Here is an 18,448-nt window from a genome sequence, read left to right on the forward strand (position 1 = left end):
TCGAGTCTTTAAAACTCGAGTTCCACATAGGATTCCAGGTGGACTTTTTTCCACATCAGACCCAGCCGCTTACAAATGGATCTTTAAAAGCTCGAGTTTTATTTTGGAACTCAAGTTTTAGATACTGAAAATATTAGTTTCCAGCATTGTTTTGAAACATGACAACTAACTAAATTTTTTGATATTTAATGTTATTTGGAAAAAAAAATTCAATTTGCAAATTGCAATCATCCCTCCCTCCAGTCAAGCAAACGCGTAGTTCATACGAAAATAACTTTAAAAGTTAGATACTGAAGTGCTAGCCAGATCCTGCCTTTGCGACTAAGCCTTTGTCTTTTCATTTTGTATTTATTATCATTTTGTTGACAAAGTACAGCAAAGCTAAACTTCACTCAGCTCAAGCAACAAGGCTGGCAGTTGAATTCAATTTTTGCTTAACATGCAAGGAAATGCTGCACTAATTATATTATTCCTAAATTAATTATTATTTTATATTTTATATTTGAGTATAGTTACTGAAAGTTATTAAAACAATATTTTGTTTGAAAGATTTTCACATGTTTGTGACTATTAACACTTACCGTTGGATGTGTTATGAACATTTACTGAATTTTTTGGTTTGCTTACAAAAATATTAAAAATGTACTGATCAATTTGTTCATGTTTCATCTGAATTCCTGCCTGCTTACAAAGGATACATGATAATTCTTAAACGATTGGGATGCCTCATCACAAAATTGGAAGAATCAAAATCACACTAGCACAGAATTCTATCCATGACTTGTAGATTTTGGAGGGCCTGGGACTTAGGGGGACAAGGTTCCCTGTAAAACCATTGATTCCATCCAGAGAATCACTAATAACAAATACCTAGGCATTGTTACTGCTTTGAATTTGCATTTCTGTAGGTTTCTATAAACCATCCTTAAGTATGGAATTCCCTAACTGACATTCCTTGACTGTTGAATGGATCCAAATCCCAGCATAAGATTCTGTAAGGAATCACCAAGGAAAATTTGTTTCAAACTTACTCATTTAGTCTGCTCAGCTGTCGAACATTGAATGTCAGCATCTGTGGCCAATCTAAACTTTAGAATTTTCTGAAGCTGAGTTACCGGTTTCACTTGCTTGCTTGGAGTTTGATTAGGATCTATTATACATTTTCCTGAGAAAAGGTTGGCCTCAGATGGTCCTACCTCTTCATGAACCACTGGATTACCATCTGCAAAGAGAACCTGACTTTAGTATAAATCTTCATTATAAGGGAAATATAAGAATATTTTTGTACAACATAACTCCATTCAGCAGATGTGAAACATACACAACTAATTAATTTAAAGACTACATCTCTCATTAATGGTTTCTACAATATAACTGGCTCAACTGTGGAAGGAAAGGCAGCTTTAATAATCATTCAAGTGGTATTGACCCTACCAAGATTCTAGCAACACAACTAGTAACTTGCCCTGTACAACACTGTCAAACAGGCAATTCATTGAGGCCTTTCCCAATAACTCTATCCAAAAAGTCTTTGTCGAGCCTGAGTTCCCAATTATAGCATGCATCGGAGGTAGCAACAATAAAAGACTACTATATGAATGACTTGAAAATTATTGCTTTCAGGTAAAATGATGCTCGCTAAAGGGAAACTGAGAAAATTGTTGAAGAGCTGGTCGTTACTTCCTCAGACCTCAGTTAAGAAAATCAAGCTTCTTATCTGAGTTGAACTGTGACTTAAAATTTCTGATGCCAATGGAAGTAGTTACAAGCCATAAGTCATTTGACTTGTAACATTGAGACCACACTCTGTGACAGTTTATACCACATAAACACTCAACATGCATAGAGAAACCATGTCACCGACTGAATGTTCCTCACATTGATGCATCTGATCATTCCTATGTAACAGAATCTACTCCTCTATTGGTTTCTCATTTATGAAGGGGTAAAAGCTTTGGTCCCTCACCTTCTTGGCAAAGAAACTTAGAGCTTGTTACGTTACAAGGGTCCCAGAACACTCACCTTCTTCTGTGAAGACCAAGCATGTGCCAATTGTTTCTTCATATTCCCCAATCTGTACAAAGACCAATATCCATAAAGGGAACAATGAGGCCAGCCTCACAACTTAACATGAGACCAATGAGAAAAACAAAAGAAAAATCAACATCATTTAATGAAATCAAAGCGCTAATCTCTACTCAGGTCATTCAAGCAATACATCAAGCTTTCCCAATCTTTATTCCATGTAACATGCTAATTAACAATAAAATGAATGGATCAAAGCTAAAATTGCCATTGAGAATCAAGGAGGAAGTGAAGAGAATGGTAGATGAAAGTTGTTAACTTAGCAATTGTCCCAAAAACTTAAGCAATTAGGAAATGGTGAATTTAATCATTAAACCATAAGTCTACCACTTTCCCTCACGTGTGGGCCCAAAGTCCCTATAATAAGTGAAGCCCAACACGTGGGATTGTTAACATTTTAAATGGGAGGTAGGATGGAGATAAAGATTGAACTTAAGATCTCTTGCTTTGAAACCATATTAAATTACAGATTGTCCCAAAAACTTAAGCTATTAGGAGAAAGTGAATTTAATCATTTAACCATAATTCTAACAAAGATAATTTCATTTTAGCTCAAGGGCTATTATAAATGTCTGCCATGGTTTTATGAAAGATGTAGACATCTCCCAAGAAATTGAGCAGTTAAAGGAAGTGTTACATGTGTAATCTGACATGTCTTTTTTTTTTTGTTAAGTAATAACATGAAATTCCAATTCAATATTATTAGATTTAAATTCAAAATATCTTTTGATGAGTAATAAGTTTTATTGATATCAAAAGGGACATCCTAGTACACAGGGAGTGTACAGGGTCAACAATCAAGTACAAAAATTACAAGAATCAAGAAAATCAAGGAAAGACGTTGCTTTCTTTCCTCGTTCAATAATCTGAAGGTTCATAAGTCTGACTTCCTTCCTTGAGAATCAGTTCAAAGTTTTGGATTCGATTCTCAGAAACCTGCGACCTCTCATGGCTTACTAGTACACAGAACTGACCCTGGTTGGACAACATCTAACATGACCTCTGTTAAAAACCTGATATGGGGAAAGGGGTTCTTTGGGTGGCTAATTCAAGGTAGCCAGATTCCATTTCGCTATGCAGAAAGAGCACAAAACATCCACCTTGTAACTCCATTTGACCAATCTATATCTGGTAGTGAGTCTATTCTGAGAGGTAAAACGCATGATTTGGTACATGCTTTGAAAACCATATGAGGTTCCTCCATCCTACCTCAAGCTTTCTTTCACTTATTTGCTGCCAAGCCAAAAAGCAGCTGAAATTATAATCAGCAGAGGGAGACCAAGCATGCCCCCCAGGCCCCAGGGGAATAGTTACGTGCTTGAAGAGCTTTGGAAACCCTCATTAGCCACAATATATATAAACGTATACATTTTTTTTTTATAAGTAAGAATGATATGTATACCAAAAGGCTATTGTATGCATAAAAAGCACATAGCACACCAACAAACAAAAAGAAGGAAAAGAGAGAGGAAACTGAAAAAAACCAAACAGCAAATTAATTACAAAAGAGAAGAGAGCTATTAAAAGAAGGGAGAATCACTAGATGTGAGTCCCCAAGCCCGAGACCAGTCAAAAAATGTCCCACTAAAAGAAGCAAGCATTTGATCTCCAAAACTATCCAAATCCTCAAAGATACGCTTCCAAAGACACCAAAGTAAGCACAAAGGGACTAAACTCTAGATATTAGACGAATGCTTCCCCAACCAATTCCACTAGCCAAAAAGTAAACCTAGAATCGCTCTAGGTATGACCCACGAAATTCCAAAAGAAATAAAAACAAAACTCCACAACTAATAAGCCATCTCACAATGAAGTAGTAAATAATCCACCGTCTCCCCACATTGATGACACATAATACACCAATCCACAAAATCAAAACCCCTTAATCTCAAATTATCACCTATGACGATCTTATTCCAAGCTACAAACCAAACGAAAAAGGAAACAGGCCAAGGGGCCATAACTCTCCTAATACCTTTCCAAGGAAAGCCAATAGAAGGATTACCTCGCAACTTATTATAAAACGAACCGATGTCAAAATCCCCATTAGGCTTCAACTTCCAGCTCATCTAGTCTCCAACATCCATTGAAGGAATATTTATTCCCAAGATACGGATAAAGTTCACCCCTTCATCCATCTCCCAATCATTAAATTCCCGGGTAAAACAAACATCCCAACTTCTTCTCTCTCCCGCCCCCAATCTTGTCAAAGAAGATTCTACAGATATATATACACACACACGCACTATCTTCACCACCACCAGCTCATCAGACCTGGCAGCAAGCCAAAATAAATCACTCTTTGTAATAACACTAGACAACTTTGCAGAAAAAGGAACAGCATAATCATATACTATTCTATGGCCAACCTTCACATATGAAGGACCCTCCACATGCCAATTATAATGCTGTGAATGAATTAAGCTCCCTGCACCACCAAGTATATGCTTCATAAAAGGCCTGCACAAAGATCTCAGTTGTAAAATCTTATGCCAACACCATGAACCACCATTAAAAGTTTGAACTGCCATAAACTCCTTCCTTTTAATAAGAAGGCACCCAAGCTACCCACAAGAAACCACCCTGAAAAAAAGGAAGCCAAATAAACCCATCACAACAGCCCTACTCCAATGCCATAGCTATCTCAAACCCAAGCTGCCGTCAGATTTTGGGACTGACAGCTTCCATGCTACTTTAGCACCAAAAGCTTTCCCTTCGGACCCATGACACAGGTAAGCACTCATCAATTTCTACACCATTTTAGTGACCTTTTAAAGTAAAACAAAAATGCTAGACCAGTAGACTTGCATCCTAAACACCACGACCTTAATGAGCTGACGTTTCCCAACAAATAATAGATTTCTGTACTACAAGAATTAATTTGTTAATAATCTTTTTAATGAGGGGCTTAAAATCACTCCCAAGAGAGTTTACCAGTGACAAAAGGCACCCCAAAGTATCTCACATGGATATTATCTTCCTTAAAACTTAAAACCTGCTTCTTAAGACTTTACATACAGTCAGCAAAAAACACCTCACTCTTGAGGTAGCCTTTTGCCTTTGCCTACACTGTTCATAGACTAAACATATTCCCTTTTCATGTTGATGTTATTCTAAAAAGTGAAATAACTCTTGAAATTTACCATTTTCCCCAATGTCTGCTGCCTTGTTGACATTCCATGTCCCCAAACTATATATTTCAAGGGCACACACTAGTACATGGAAGGTCAAGAGAAACACTTAAACATGGAGGAAAAACATTTTTGAAATCTTGACATGCATCTATTGTTAAAAAATAAAAAAAAAATAAAAAACTCATTCCACAAAAAACAAGATGAACAACGTGTCAGATACACAAGACCAACAAAATTTGAGATATATGAACTCATTTTAAATGCTGCTATACAATAATGAAAATTTGTAATAGTTTTCAATCTAAGATATTCCCATTACAGTACCACTCCTACTCTCTGATTGAGTGGCAGAAAATAATAATAAGTACTTTGGTAAGATTCCTTAGGTAAGATTTTAACAACAGATAACCTTCGCAAATGACGAGTGCTAGTTATTGATTGGTACTATATGTGTAAGAATTGTGGGGAGTCAGTGGATCATCTTCTTCTTCATTGCCCCATTGCTTGTGAGTTGTGGTCGTTGGTGTTTTGTTTGTTTGGAATTCATTGGATTATGCCTCAGAAGGTTATTGAGTTGTTTGAGTCTTGGTAGGGTAGGTTTGAAAGACATAGAAATATAGAGTTGTGGAGAATTGTGCCTCATTACTTGTTATGGTGTATTTGGCACGAAAGAAATGCTAGAAACTTTGAGGGATGTGAACGCTCTATGTTAGAGATTAAGTCTTTTTTTTTTACACACTCTCCTTGACTGGAGTGTGGTCTTTTGTCATTTTTCTTGTTCTTCCCTTCCTGTTTTACTTGATCATTGTAATCTTGGTTATTGATTTATGCCCCCATGGTACATTCCCAATGTACTCAGGTTGGTTGTTTTTCGTTTTTTAATAAAATTTTCGTTACTTATCAAAAATAATAAGTACTTTGGAGAAAGCACAAAACAACTTTAATTTAATGGAGAGGAGAACACATCTCAAACAAGAAACAAAGAAAATGAGACACTTTTATGTGCATATACTCACAATCTGATTGGAAAAAGAATGAAAACTGCTTAGAAAATGATTTGTCACACTCAAATCAAATATAGGATTATTACAGGCAATTAACTCACCAGTTTCAATTTGCCATCTATAATTAATACTGGATTCAATGTGTCCAGACCCTACAGATAAGAAAAAACGAATTTTAATGAAATTTGAAGGGAATTAAAAAAAAAAAAAATCATTGTGTAGAACTCACTAATGAAAACAAAGAACTGAAAGAAGATTAATCCTAAAGAATTGACAAGTTAGATAACTTAGAGAAAGAAGAAGAAGAAGCTATCATCATCTACATCTGAAAAACACTGCAGATTTGCAGGGAAGTAGGTAGAAAGAAATAATGGCACCCATGCAAGATATTCTAGCCATCAATTAATAATATTGCATTAAAAACTTTAAAGGAAAAAAAAAATCACACCATCAAAAAGTAAATAGACTAAAAAATTCTGCAGAAGGTTGAAGTTTCTTTCAAGCTATTGGTAATAAAAACTTTGGTTAGAGAGAGAGAGAGAGATAATTTAACACACGCACATATAGTGTGTGTGTGTCTAGGGAGCATGGACACACACACTATATGTGTGTGTGTTAAATTATAACATAAAATGGCCAGTACGACACGGGTACGACACCCTAAATGAAGTGACCGTGCTTCCTAGGTGTATGTGACTGTGTGTTAATTTTTTTTTTTTTTTTTTTTTAACTTAATTTGATAAGTCCCAAAGAAATGTGTATTGCAGGTTTGGAACATACAGATAGAACATACGGTGCATTTGCCGGGATGTCAAGTTCCCCAGAAACACTGCTAAGATCAAGCAATACAAATTCCTCCTCATCCTGACGATGGCGTTGTACCGAATTCACCTCCATATCCTAAACAGTAACAAAAAACATGTAAAAAAGGAAGTTATGACACAAACATTATTGTGTCCTTGAGCAAAAGCACATATATCCCAAATGAATTCAAACAATTATCATTGCATAAGAAAACATTTCAAATTTTAAACTTTGCAGTTGCTGTTGATAAGAACTACCAAACAAATAGGAGTTTGAGAGTTTGTTTTTATATTTTTTTTTTTTCATTCTCATTTGGTCTAAGAGGCTTATCAGATTAAAATCCACTCCTGTTTATTCGAACCCATATTAAACTTACATAGCTAAACATGTATTCCATTCCTATTAATTGTGGCAAAGTTGGGTTTTCAACCAAAACAATTGAAACTGAAAATCAGAACATTTTATAAGTTAAGAGTCCGTGTCAATCGAATATCACAAGTTAATAAAATCTACTAATCTGAATATGAACATCTGAAAATTCACAAGTTAACATTCAGACATTGAACCTGTCAATCAATTATCATAAGTTGAATTAAATCGGACACGGCGAGGAGAGGGAATAAAAAAAAAAGGGTAAAAATTCTAACCTGAAACGCCGATCTCCTCTCCTTTTCTCAGTCTCACGCCGTCAACGCCGATCTTCTTCTTTTTCTTCCGTGTGAGAGCCGATTTTCTTCCTTCTCCTTCTTCCGAATCTACCCTCACATTTTTTATGGTTCTCCCCCTTTGCCCTTGTTTGTCCGTGCCTTTTCATGTGTAAATAAATACATCTTTTCAAAAACAATTTCTTTTATCTTTTACAATTCTTTTCTCGTTATCAAAAAAAAAAAAAAAGGACAATTCTTTATTTCTTTTCCACCTCCCTCCTTCATCGTTCTCTATGTTTTCGAAAATTATATGCTGCCGGGTACACCATACACCTGCTCCTATGTTTTCTGTCTATATTTAGAGAGATCTCCACCAAAAAAAAAAAAAAAAAAAAGTCTAAAGTACCACATCAATTAGTTAGTGAGTGAGCGAGTGAGTCTTCGGTTTATTAGCTAGGTTAAGTCATCTTATAAGTTCTAGTGTTGTAAGTCTTGTCCTCTCACTCCTTATTTTCTCATTCCCCTTTCTCATTCCGTACAATAGAATAGACACGTATATATTATTAGTGGCTAAACCTTAATATCTTTCTAAAAAAAAAATTAATTATTATTTAAAATTATAAAACAAATTTTAGAAGTTATATGATATGTATATATATATATATATACATATACATACACACAAACTAGCCTCATCGCACACGCTTTAAAGTTTTTTTTTTATATTCTTAAGATCCCTTTCCCATTCCCTTTCCATGTTCCCTACAATAGAATAGACACATGTATATATTATTAGTGGCTAAACTTTAATATCTTTTTGAAAAAAAAATTATTGTTTAAAATTACAAAACAAATTTTATAAGCTCTAATATATACACACACTAGTCTTATCTCACGCGTTTTGAGACTCTTTTTTATTTTTTATTTTGGGTTTAGTGTCATAATGTTTAAAAGTGAGATAAAGATGGTGTCTTAATTCTTAAGATTTTTCTTTACATGAGTTTTTTTTTTTTTTTAGTTATTTGTACGAGTTAGTAGCTGATATGAATGGAATATATTATTTGAAGCTGAAACTCTTGAATAGTGTTTAAAACTGAGATAGAATTGGTGTCCTACTTTTTTTATCTTTCTCTACGTGAGAGTTTATAAAAGTTTGAAATTTTGAATTTAAAACAAAAGGTGGTAATTCAAATTAGAGAAGAGAAATGAAAAAACCTAAAACTAAAGTACTTTTAAAAATAGTAAATTATTCTTTTAACCAGTTTGTGATTTTAACTTTATAATTATTTAACTAAAAGATAGAGGTATTTTAAAGAGTTTAAGAATTTGTGTTTTCACGTGCAATAATATTTATTATTTTTTTTTTTTTTTTTTGGTTGAGTGTTATAATGTTTAAAAGTGATATATAAATAACCATGTGTATTTTTTTTAAAGAAAGATGTAAGATAACACGGAATAATGTTTAAAAATAAGATAGATATAGTGTCTTGTGTTTTAGGCTCAATGGAGAAGAAAAAAGAAAAAACCTAAAACTTAGAAACAGTAAATTACTCTTTTAATCCATTTTTTTTTTTTTAGAATTTTTTAATTAAAAGATAAGGGAATTTTAGAGAGTTTAAGAGTTTGTATAAAGGTATTTTAGTGCACAAAATGTTAAAACTTAAACAAAAAATCCTATTATTAATAGTATAGATAGATATATAATTAATTAGTTAATATATGTACCTCTACTGTACCCATATCTTATTTTTCAAAAATTACCGTTGTACCGTATTCGTACTTATAACCGTATGTGTGCAAGTTTGGTGCTGAAGACTTGCTCTGTAACCATGATTTTTTTTTGGTCAGAAGTCTTTTTAGGTGCTAATATCTCAAATAAAATCTAGCACAAACAATCATAAAGATACATATAAGCCCTAAAAACATACTAAGTTTGTGGAGCAAATAATCACACTATCACCAACATTAAACCTTTTTGGACTTTTCATTTAATTAGTTAAGTTCATTATTCAATAAATTATTATAATTTACAAAATTGGGCCTATTATTCTAACTTGACCAAAACTAATTTTCAAATTACCAAACTTTGAAAACTGAATTTAACACCCTAGTTAAGCCAAATTTTGGAATTAACACAACATTTTTCATTCATAGTAGTAGCATAGTGTATCACATTATAAAACACCATTAACAATTAAGTTCACAAACCACAACCCATATAAGAAATTAAGGTTTGACTTGCAAAATATTCATCAGTGACAATTATAGATCCAAAATAGAATTAACAAACTGCTTGAATTCAATTACAAAAATTCTAAAATAGAACTCAAGTTCACAGAGCTCCGTAGAACACATTATCTCATCAAAGAGTAGTTTTTTCATTATAAAGGAAAATAAAACAAAAAAACGCATATATTATTTTCTTTGTTTGTGGTTGGTAAACTAAAAGCTAAATGGGACATAAATTAATTAGTAGTAATTTAAGAAAAAATTAAAAACGATTTTTTGCACCTATTTCCACCCATTTGAAACAAAAAATGAAATGCATTGCAGGTGGAAGATTCTTGAAATCACAATTGAATTTATAAGTGAGACATACTCTACATTTTTTAAATACAAGAAACCAGGTAACAAAGTGTCACTTGAAACAAAAATGAATTTCAATAATATGCTCAACAAATCAAAACTACAAGTCTGAATAACAAGTTCAAAAAGTAATAATTATCAACGAGTGCGTGTTAAAACAACAACACCAGGAAGAAGAAGAAGAAGAAGAAGAGCTTCTAATAAGTTATAATAGAAAAAAAAAAAAAAAATGCTAAAACCCAACTAAAAAATGTTGAAAATTGAACATAACAAAATCACAAACGCTACTAGATGATACCCATCAGTCTTGTTCAAATTTTTGCAAACCCATTATGACCCCATGCATCTTAAACCATATCCTTTTAAAATTTGGCTAATTCTCTTGATCAAATTAAACAAACCAAAGAAAACTCAGAGGACCCAGTATTACAATATCCAGATATGATACGAAGAAGGACGAATGAGTAGAGTGCAGTAGCTGAGAATCAAAACGAATGGAAGGTAGCGTGTATCGTTGGTACTTGGTAGGCCTTGAGTTGTACACGAAAATATTGGCAAAAGAATAATGGGTGGAAATGATAATAATAGTGACGTGAGTAATTTTCATATATGCAAAATTAATTAAATTAATCTATCTTACATCCTTGCCTTAATAATACATCATAAATCCCAAACTTTGCTTAACAATACATCATATTAAAATAAGATTCTAAAAACTATTTTTATACAGAAAAGATTTGGTTCAAAATATGGTTGGAGCCTAAGAAAGCTTCAACTACCAATATGAAGATAACATGTATCTTGGTATGCGTAATGTAAATGACTCACTTAGTTGGTTGGGTTAAGTGAGTATGTGCAATATTGCACATAATCTGAACTAATATCATCTATGTATTGTTAACAAGGACTAATGTTATCTTCCAACGCTCTATTTATTTTAACAATAATGTTTTCTAAAAAATGAGTCATTTTTCAAAAAGTATTACCTATAAAATACTCTCACTTTTCTATGTTTGGTAGTGACCTTAAATGAGTTGAAAAATAATCTCCTAACTTCCCTTATTTTGCTTATTGTGAGAGAGTTGTTTATCAAAAAAAAAAATATTAGAAAACAATCTCTATAAATAAGTCATCCTTTTTATGTTGACCAAAGATAGTTTTTCTTTCGATGTATTTTTTCTAATGCTACCAAACACTAAAAAATATGGAAAAATATCTTTATACAAGATTTTTCCATTGAAACAAACAGAATGTTGGTTACAACTCCACTTGATATCTTTTTATTGAAGGTGATTTTTGACAAATCCATTATTGGATTACTTTTTTTTTTATCCTTCATTCTTGCAAATTTTCCAAAAGATCAACGATTAGTAACTATATCATCAATCAATTTTTTTTTTTTTTTTTTTTAGAAACCATCAATCAAATGTTTAAATTTTAAGTTTTTGTAATCTAAAATTATGCATAAAAAATAAGTTTATTGATTAAATAATAATTAGCATCTAGTTGACATGAAATTTGATATATATGTGTTGAGGGCCATTTGTGGAAGCCCAGACAGATAGAAAAGCCCAATAATGAGGGCTACAAAGAATTGACAAGATAAATAGCAAAAAACCCATTAGGCCTAAGCGGCTGGAATAATGGATCATAGGCCCAACAAATAAATAAATAGGTCTTGAAGAGGCAAGCGGGCTCAAGGAAGCCAGGAAAGAAAGAAATAACATCTCATGGGCAGTATATGAGGTAAAAAAGTGAGAAAGGGCTACCGTAGACCCGAGGCAATGCAAACTAAGAGAGTAAGGGGTTTATGGCAGGCCCATGAACCCCAAAAATAAGAATAAGGTTATTGGGCAGAAGAAGCCCAATAAAGTTAGTAAAAAACCCATGGGAGTATGGAATTAGCAAATGGGCCGAGGAAGTCCAAAGAAAGCAATCAGGCCATGGATGCCCAAAGGAAAGCCCCAAGGGACATAGGAGCCCATGAGTAAAAGCAAAACAGTGCCCATAACAGGCCACTGAGAAAAGGGATGAACGGCTGGCCCAAAAAAGGTACAGCAGGATTAAGTTATTACGGCAGGAATAACAGTTCAACGTTGCAGGAAATAAAGAAAATCAAGAGTGGGCCAAAGAAATATAAGGCCCATCGTCATACAAAGCCCAGCTCCTAAACAGGGCGAGAAACCAAAGAAAGGACCACATGAAAGGTTAGAAAACACAGACGGAGAGTCTCTAGATCACGACAGACTCATGAGCAGCAGACAGACTCTTGGACATATCTAAAAGGGAAGCACGCGCAAGGCCCAAGCACCCCCAGCCTGTACCTAACCAATATAGGACATGGTGGGGCCATGGGCTAGAGGTAAGAGGCAAGGGGGGTATGGTCTGGTGGTGGAGAGAGGTGAACAGATCTATTTTGCAGCTCCTGCTCAAGCCCTTTTGGGAGGTACATCCTGCTGGGATGACAGACCGTCCAAAAGAGGCAAGTTTGAGGGGGAACTGTTGGGTGCATGCCTTGAGAGTAGAGAGAGAAAGTATTTATACCGTGGCAGGAAGAAGTGTTACGGTAATACAGAGGAATGAAACAAACCTGCCTCTGTTTGGCAATGGTGGATGTCGCACAGACCTGGTGGTCGGCAAGTACGCCCAGGCCAGACAAAGGCAGTTAAGGGGGCAAAACAGTAAAACATTGGTCACGGCAAGCACTATAAAAGGGCCCTTGCCGTGTCCTGAAACAAGGATCGAAAAATAGAGCATTTTTACAGAGTGAAAAGAAAAACAGAGTAAGAAGAAAAGAAAAAAGATAAGAAAGAAAAACGGAAAAGAAAAGAAAGGAAACTAAGGAAAAAAAGAGAGTTAGTTCAATGGGCATGCACTAATAGACCGGTTTCCCTCTCTCCCCCTTCAAATCTTGCTTTCTTCCAAAATGTAAACAAGGACTCTTTCTTTTTTAGGCAATAACCATTCAGGTCCGACTCCCTCAAAGCTATTAATCCCCACAACAGGATCTTTTTCCTGGGAGATTATTTGCATTGAGAAGAGGCGTTCTCCCCTTTTTGGCTTTGCTTCGGCAGACTAAGTTTAAAACTTGATTTATGCCCATTTGATTAGCTCGTATTATTTTCTTCACTTTTTCTGTGATTGACATTACCATGACTGTAATCATGTTTTATAAGTAGGGATTACATAACCATTTGTTTAAATAGTCAAGAATATTCTGTTTTATTATTATTATTATATCTGTCTGCCGTAACTCGTTTACAACAGTTCTGCTTGCCGTAAGTTTACTCCTGGCAGACAAGACATAAGTTTATGCACAAACCGGCCCAAGTTGAGTTACAATTGGACCGCCCCCAACTCCCTTACTCAGAAATATTCGAGCCCATCACCGCAGGAGACAGCCCAGTCCATTATCGCAGGAGGCAGCCCAAGCCCAATACACCATACACAAAAAAGGCCCCTACAATATGTTAAGAACATAAAGAGCATGCAATCTAATAGTTAAAATTTCAAAATATGTAAGTTGTAATTATTGGGTACAATCAAGTTTAGAGCAAAATTTTAGGATAGATGACTTTAGGAAAGATAGATACACTAATCATCACCAAACAACCCTACCATTCACATGCCGGCAATAGTGTATTAATACTAGGAAGTCATCTACTATCTATCAACCTTTTAATAAATAAATTATATTAAAAAATTAACCACCAACCATGATAACCTTTATGCATGTACACAAGAATCTGTAATAGTCTTAATATTTCCTCATAAAAATGTAAGCACCACCTGCATAATATATATTTATTCATATATAGAAATTGTACCTTGTAGTATTCTTTCTTTTTAAACCATATTACTCCACCTATGATACCTTGCATTAGCCATAGAGAAATTTTCACATAATATTGAATCAGCTTAACACTCTTGTATCACCGGCGTTTACAAGGGATCCTATGTTAAATTGCAATGCTAACTGTAATCTTAAGATGTAATTCAAATTTAATCTCACATCTAGCTTACTCAAAAAACCGGGAATAAGGCTTTGTTGCTTTTGTTGTTATCATAATGTCATCTATGTGGATGGATTAATAGGTGGATCCTTTACAATATAGTGATCTCAACCTATTATTTGGTTAATAAAGCAAAATTGTACATGTAGGTCTATGTATGTAAATCGTACTATAAGTTCCCCCAAGATTTGGTTAAAGAGTAGGTATGTATAGATAAGCTAACATGAAATTACATTGACTTACCTTCAATTTCTATGATTACCTCGGTGCTTGTATCATACTTTTTGAAGATTTCCTACTATTGTACTTGGTTTGGAATGATTAAAGGTCCAAAAATATGATAGAATTGTTTTTAAATATATATATATATATATATATATGAGATAGAATTGTTTTAAAGAAGCAGAATCATTGCACACTCAAGCATAGAGTATTTAGAGTCATAGGTCATAACCCCTATGTTGTGAGTCGTAAGGGGAGAGTCTTAATTGAATGAACCTTTGAAGCAATGCATACTATAAAAACATTTTTATAAACCTAAACATAAACATGTCATTAAACATAATTTTTACGTTCATTCTATGTGTACAATTTTTTTTTTTTTTTTGTACTATGCAATACACATAAAGGAGAAAATATTGAGAGTTTATGCCATAACAAATGTTTGAGTTACAAAATATTTTTTGAAATCTAACATGTAAAGAAAAAAAGTTATAAAAAGCAGAAAAACAAAATAGAAGGGGATAAGAGTATAAATGTTTTTTTATTCTAACATGTAAGTAAAAATAATTCAAAGAAACAAAGTTATGATGTTAGTAGTTCAAAATTCATACTTTATTTAGCCAATGAAGTATCAATTGGTGTATGTGTAGTTAAGTGTTATGGTATTATTTTTAGTGTCCCTAATATGTTTTTTTCATTATATTATATCAGGAAAAATGCCATATACCCCCTAAAATTTCAACTACTGGCCAAAAGACCCCCCCAACTTTTATATTGGCCAACTTACTCCTTAAACTATTCAAAACCACCAAATCAATACTCCAGTTAGTCTCACATTAAAACACTAACAGAATAAAAGCATGTGAGACTCACGTGTCCTTTAAAAAACAAAATTAATCACCCAAAGCTCCCAAACCCAACAGAAAGAAGAGAGAAGAGAAACAGGTTCAATGCAGAGAGACAAAATCCACACCTCTCAGAGCCACTGTAGAGCTTCTCCCTGCTGTCTCACCGCCCTTATCCCGATAGCACCTTGGTGGTTTCGCTGCACCATTCAATCCTGGTATTTTTTTTTTCCTTTCATTATTTCCCTGAGTTCAAATCCACAACGAACTTTGTTTTGTTTTGTTTTTTTTTTTTTTTTTAATCTCCATGTGCGAATTTCTATAATAGAAATTCTAGGTTTGGTTTAAGTTTTGGGTTAGGTCTCTGTGAGTTTGGTTTGGTTTTGTTTGTTTGATTTTTTTTTAGTATGATAGAGAGCTGTAGCTTTTGAGTATGCTATAGAGCTGTTTGATTAAATGCCTGAGAGATATACAACGGTTTGATTAAATGTTTGAGAGGGAGGGGGGTATGGCTATTGCTCTAATGGGGTAGGTGCAAGAAAGTAAACAAGGGTCGCCATACTCTAAAGATGAGGATGAATGGTACATGGCATGATATACCTAATACAACCCATCTAAGAGAGAAATGAGAGAGGAAGGAAGAGGGTTTAAAAGAGTACATAACCAAATTGGAGAGGCTAGACCCCTAAATCTATTGAATATATGCTTTTTATTTCAGGTATCCTGGTGCATAGGTGTACTTTAGCCAAAAAAAATTGAGTTGGTGAATGAATAAAAATGGGTGAAAAATTGTTGTTTCTTTAACATTGCTTCCAAGTGCAAGACTGTAGTTAAATAATAACTCGATGAGCCCAAGGTCAATTCCACAAGGAAAATGAGTTGATTAGCAATTCACAAAATAAAATAAAATAAAACAAATAAAATTTTATTAAAAATTATGATGGGTTGATAAGGAAAAAATTAAATTGAGGAAAACAACAATATTTTCTAGTAACTTCATTTGTATTTTTTGGAAATACGTATAGGTAAAAAAGTGTGTGAAAATACATGTAATGTTGTTTAAATACTGAAAACTGTTGTTTAAACAACAGTACACGTATTTTCACTACACTTTTTCATCCACACGTATTTTTGACAACACTTAAACAACGTTACTATAAATTTCTTATCCAACAGGCTCTTAAGGTTTAGGGAGATCCAGACAATACATCTATTGGTTTTCTTTTGTTTGTTTGTTTGTTTGTTTTTTTTTTTTTTTGAGTTAGAAGATCAGAAACTTATATAGATAATGAAGGAAAAGTAAACAAATTGGGTCTAGCGTTGTAGGACAAAACAGACGAAAGAGTGAAAACAGCTCAATGAAAGAGCATAGCAGATAAACACATAATATGACAAAGCCATATAAAGAGAAAACAAAACTTGACATAACTCACATAAGGGGTTCGGCTATGTCTTCTTTTTGTGCTTCTGTGAAGTGCTGTTTCTCGGCCAGAAAAACAACAGTAGCTCCATCACAGATGGCCTTCGGTTGTAAATGAATTTTTTCAAAATAGAACTTGTTACGAGTGTTCCATAGAGACCAAGTGATGACCGTCCAAATCTCAAGCTCTCTGGCAGGTCTAACTTGTTTCTCTCGACCGAAACAGTAAGAAAAAAAAATCCTATGGGAGTCCCAAGTCCCTCTGACCATTCCCAAACATTTCTAGCGAAAGGCATTCCCACAAGACGTGGTTTACATTCTTTGGTTGCTGACAACAAAATTCACACCACGGTTCCACCTTTAATTTTCTTCTCTGTAAATTATCTCTTGAGGGTAGGATGTTGAGGCATGCTCTCTGCACAAATATAAAGCATGGACTTTTCCGCAGTCCCACTGCATAGTACCTTCGTGAAGGAGGTCTATTACTCGCATAGATTGTGGAATAGGGCCAGAAAAAATTGAAGGATGATGATTTTATACTTCAACTAAAACTCATACGAATGCTGATTTTAGCACTAAGAACACAATAATTATCCTTCTAAAGGTATTTATACGAATTATATTGATTTTAGGCAAACAAAACTAGTATTTTAATTCTCAGGGAATCCTAAGTATTTAAAGTGCATGAAGTCTATTAAATCTAAGTTAAATTTAAAAATTATACAAAACTAAACATTTTCTTAGATAAGTAATTCAATAAATAAAAATAAAAATAAAAAAAAACACACACACAAAAGAAACATTAAAATCATAAAAGTATTGTTAATAACATACCGGTAGAAGTTTGGGCTTCACCTTTAGCTTTAGAAAGACTTCTAACAAGCTATTAAACCAAAAAAAAAAAAAAAAAAAAAACACTATAAGAAATAACTAATTTCATTCTAGTGCTGCCACTTTTTTCATTTTGATTTTTTTTTTTTTAATTATCTAAAAAGCCTTTAAATAGGCCAAGAAACTTTATTACAAATAGAAATCTTGTTAAAAAAAAACTTTAGTTTTCAGGCTTCACTGAAACAACTTTTTTGGCCCATTAAACATCATAATTTGGAGTTTTCTTAAACTACGAAAAGCGGAGTCAATAGTTCAAGAAACTGTCAATATTGGCAAGATCTCAATAATGTAGACACGATTATATTCCAAGCAACAACGAGGCCAAGCACACGGGTGGAACCAAGATTCTATTGTCTCGAGAGCACAACAATTTAGGACACAAACCTAGTCACCCTTGTAGGAAAATAAGGACCATGATGCTTCCAATTTCATCACATTTCATACTATATGAGACGCTTCATTTGTACTTTTCCTTTTAACTCCCTTTTCTAGGAACCCTGCAGAGCTACAAGGCTAAAATGATAAAAGGATTTAAACCTAACGACCCTCCCACATCTACTGCTACCACAATGCAACACTTGAATCAAGCAACAACAGTTCAGCCTAAGAACGACAGCAAAGACTTAGCGTAAATGTCTAAAGAATTGCATAACCTTATTTAAGTTTAATTCTCGTTGATTCTGGTCTTATGTTATGGCTTATCCCGACAGATTGGCCATAAGCAAGTATTGAGAACCATGTCCTAAATAATGTTTCTTGCAAATCAGAGCAAACATTCACCAAAAGAATCTATCTGC

At 33.8% G+C, this 18,448-nt stretch overlaps 1 protein-coding gene across 2 annotated transcripts; it reads right to left on the reverse strand.

The window, feature by feature from the left end:
• Positions 1 to 588: 588 nt before the first annotated feature.
• Positions 589 to 7,924, reverse strand: LOC115957985 (general transcription factor 3C polypeptide 6). 2 transcript variants are annotated; one of them, XM_031076344.1, is made up of 5 exons: positions 7,675 to 7,924; positions 7,004 to 7,123; positions 6,325 to 6,375; positions 2,023 to 2,074; positions 589 to 1,222 (listed from the first exon to the last, which is right to left on the reverse strand). In XM_031076344.1, the coding sequence occupies exons 2-5, from the start codon at positions 7,118 to 7,120 to the stop codon at positions 1,032 to 1,034; spliced, it is 411 nt and encodes a 136-aa protein (XP_030932204.1). In that variant the 5' UTR covers positions 7,121 to 7,123; positions 7,675 to 7,924; the 3' UTR covers positions 589 to 1,031. The 2 variants fall into 2 exon arrangements, with proteins under 2 accessions (XP_030932204.1, XP_030932205.1); XM_031076345.1 differs by lacking the exons at positions 6,325 to 6,375; positions 7,004 to 7,123; positions 7,675 to 7,924 and adding exons at positions 4,455 to 4,545; positions 5,229 to 6,303.
• Between the last annotated feature and the right edge of the window lie 10,524 nt (positions 7,925 to 18,448).

This window comes from Quercus lobata, chromosome 8 (genome assembly GCF_001633185.2).
Source record: "Quercus lobata isolate SW786 chromosome 8, ValleyOak3.0 Primary Assembly, whole genome shotgun sequence".
In the NCBI taxonomy this organism is placed as follows: domain Eukaryota; kingdom Viridiplantae; phylum Streptophyta; class Magnoliopsida; order Fagales; family Fagaceae; genus Quercus; species Quercus lobata.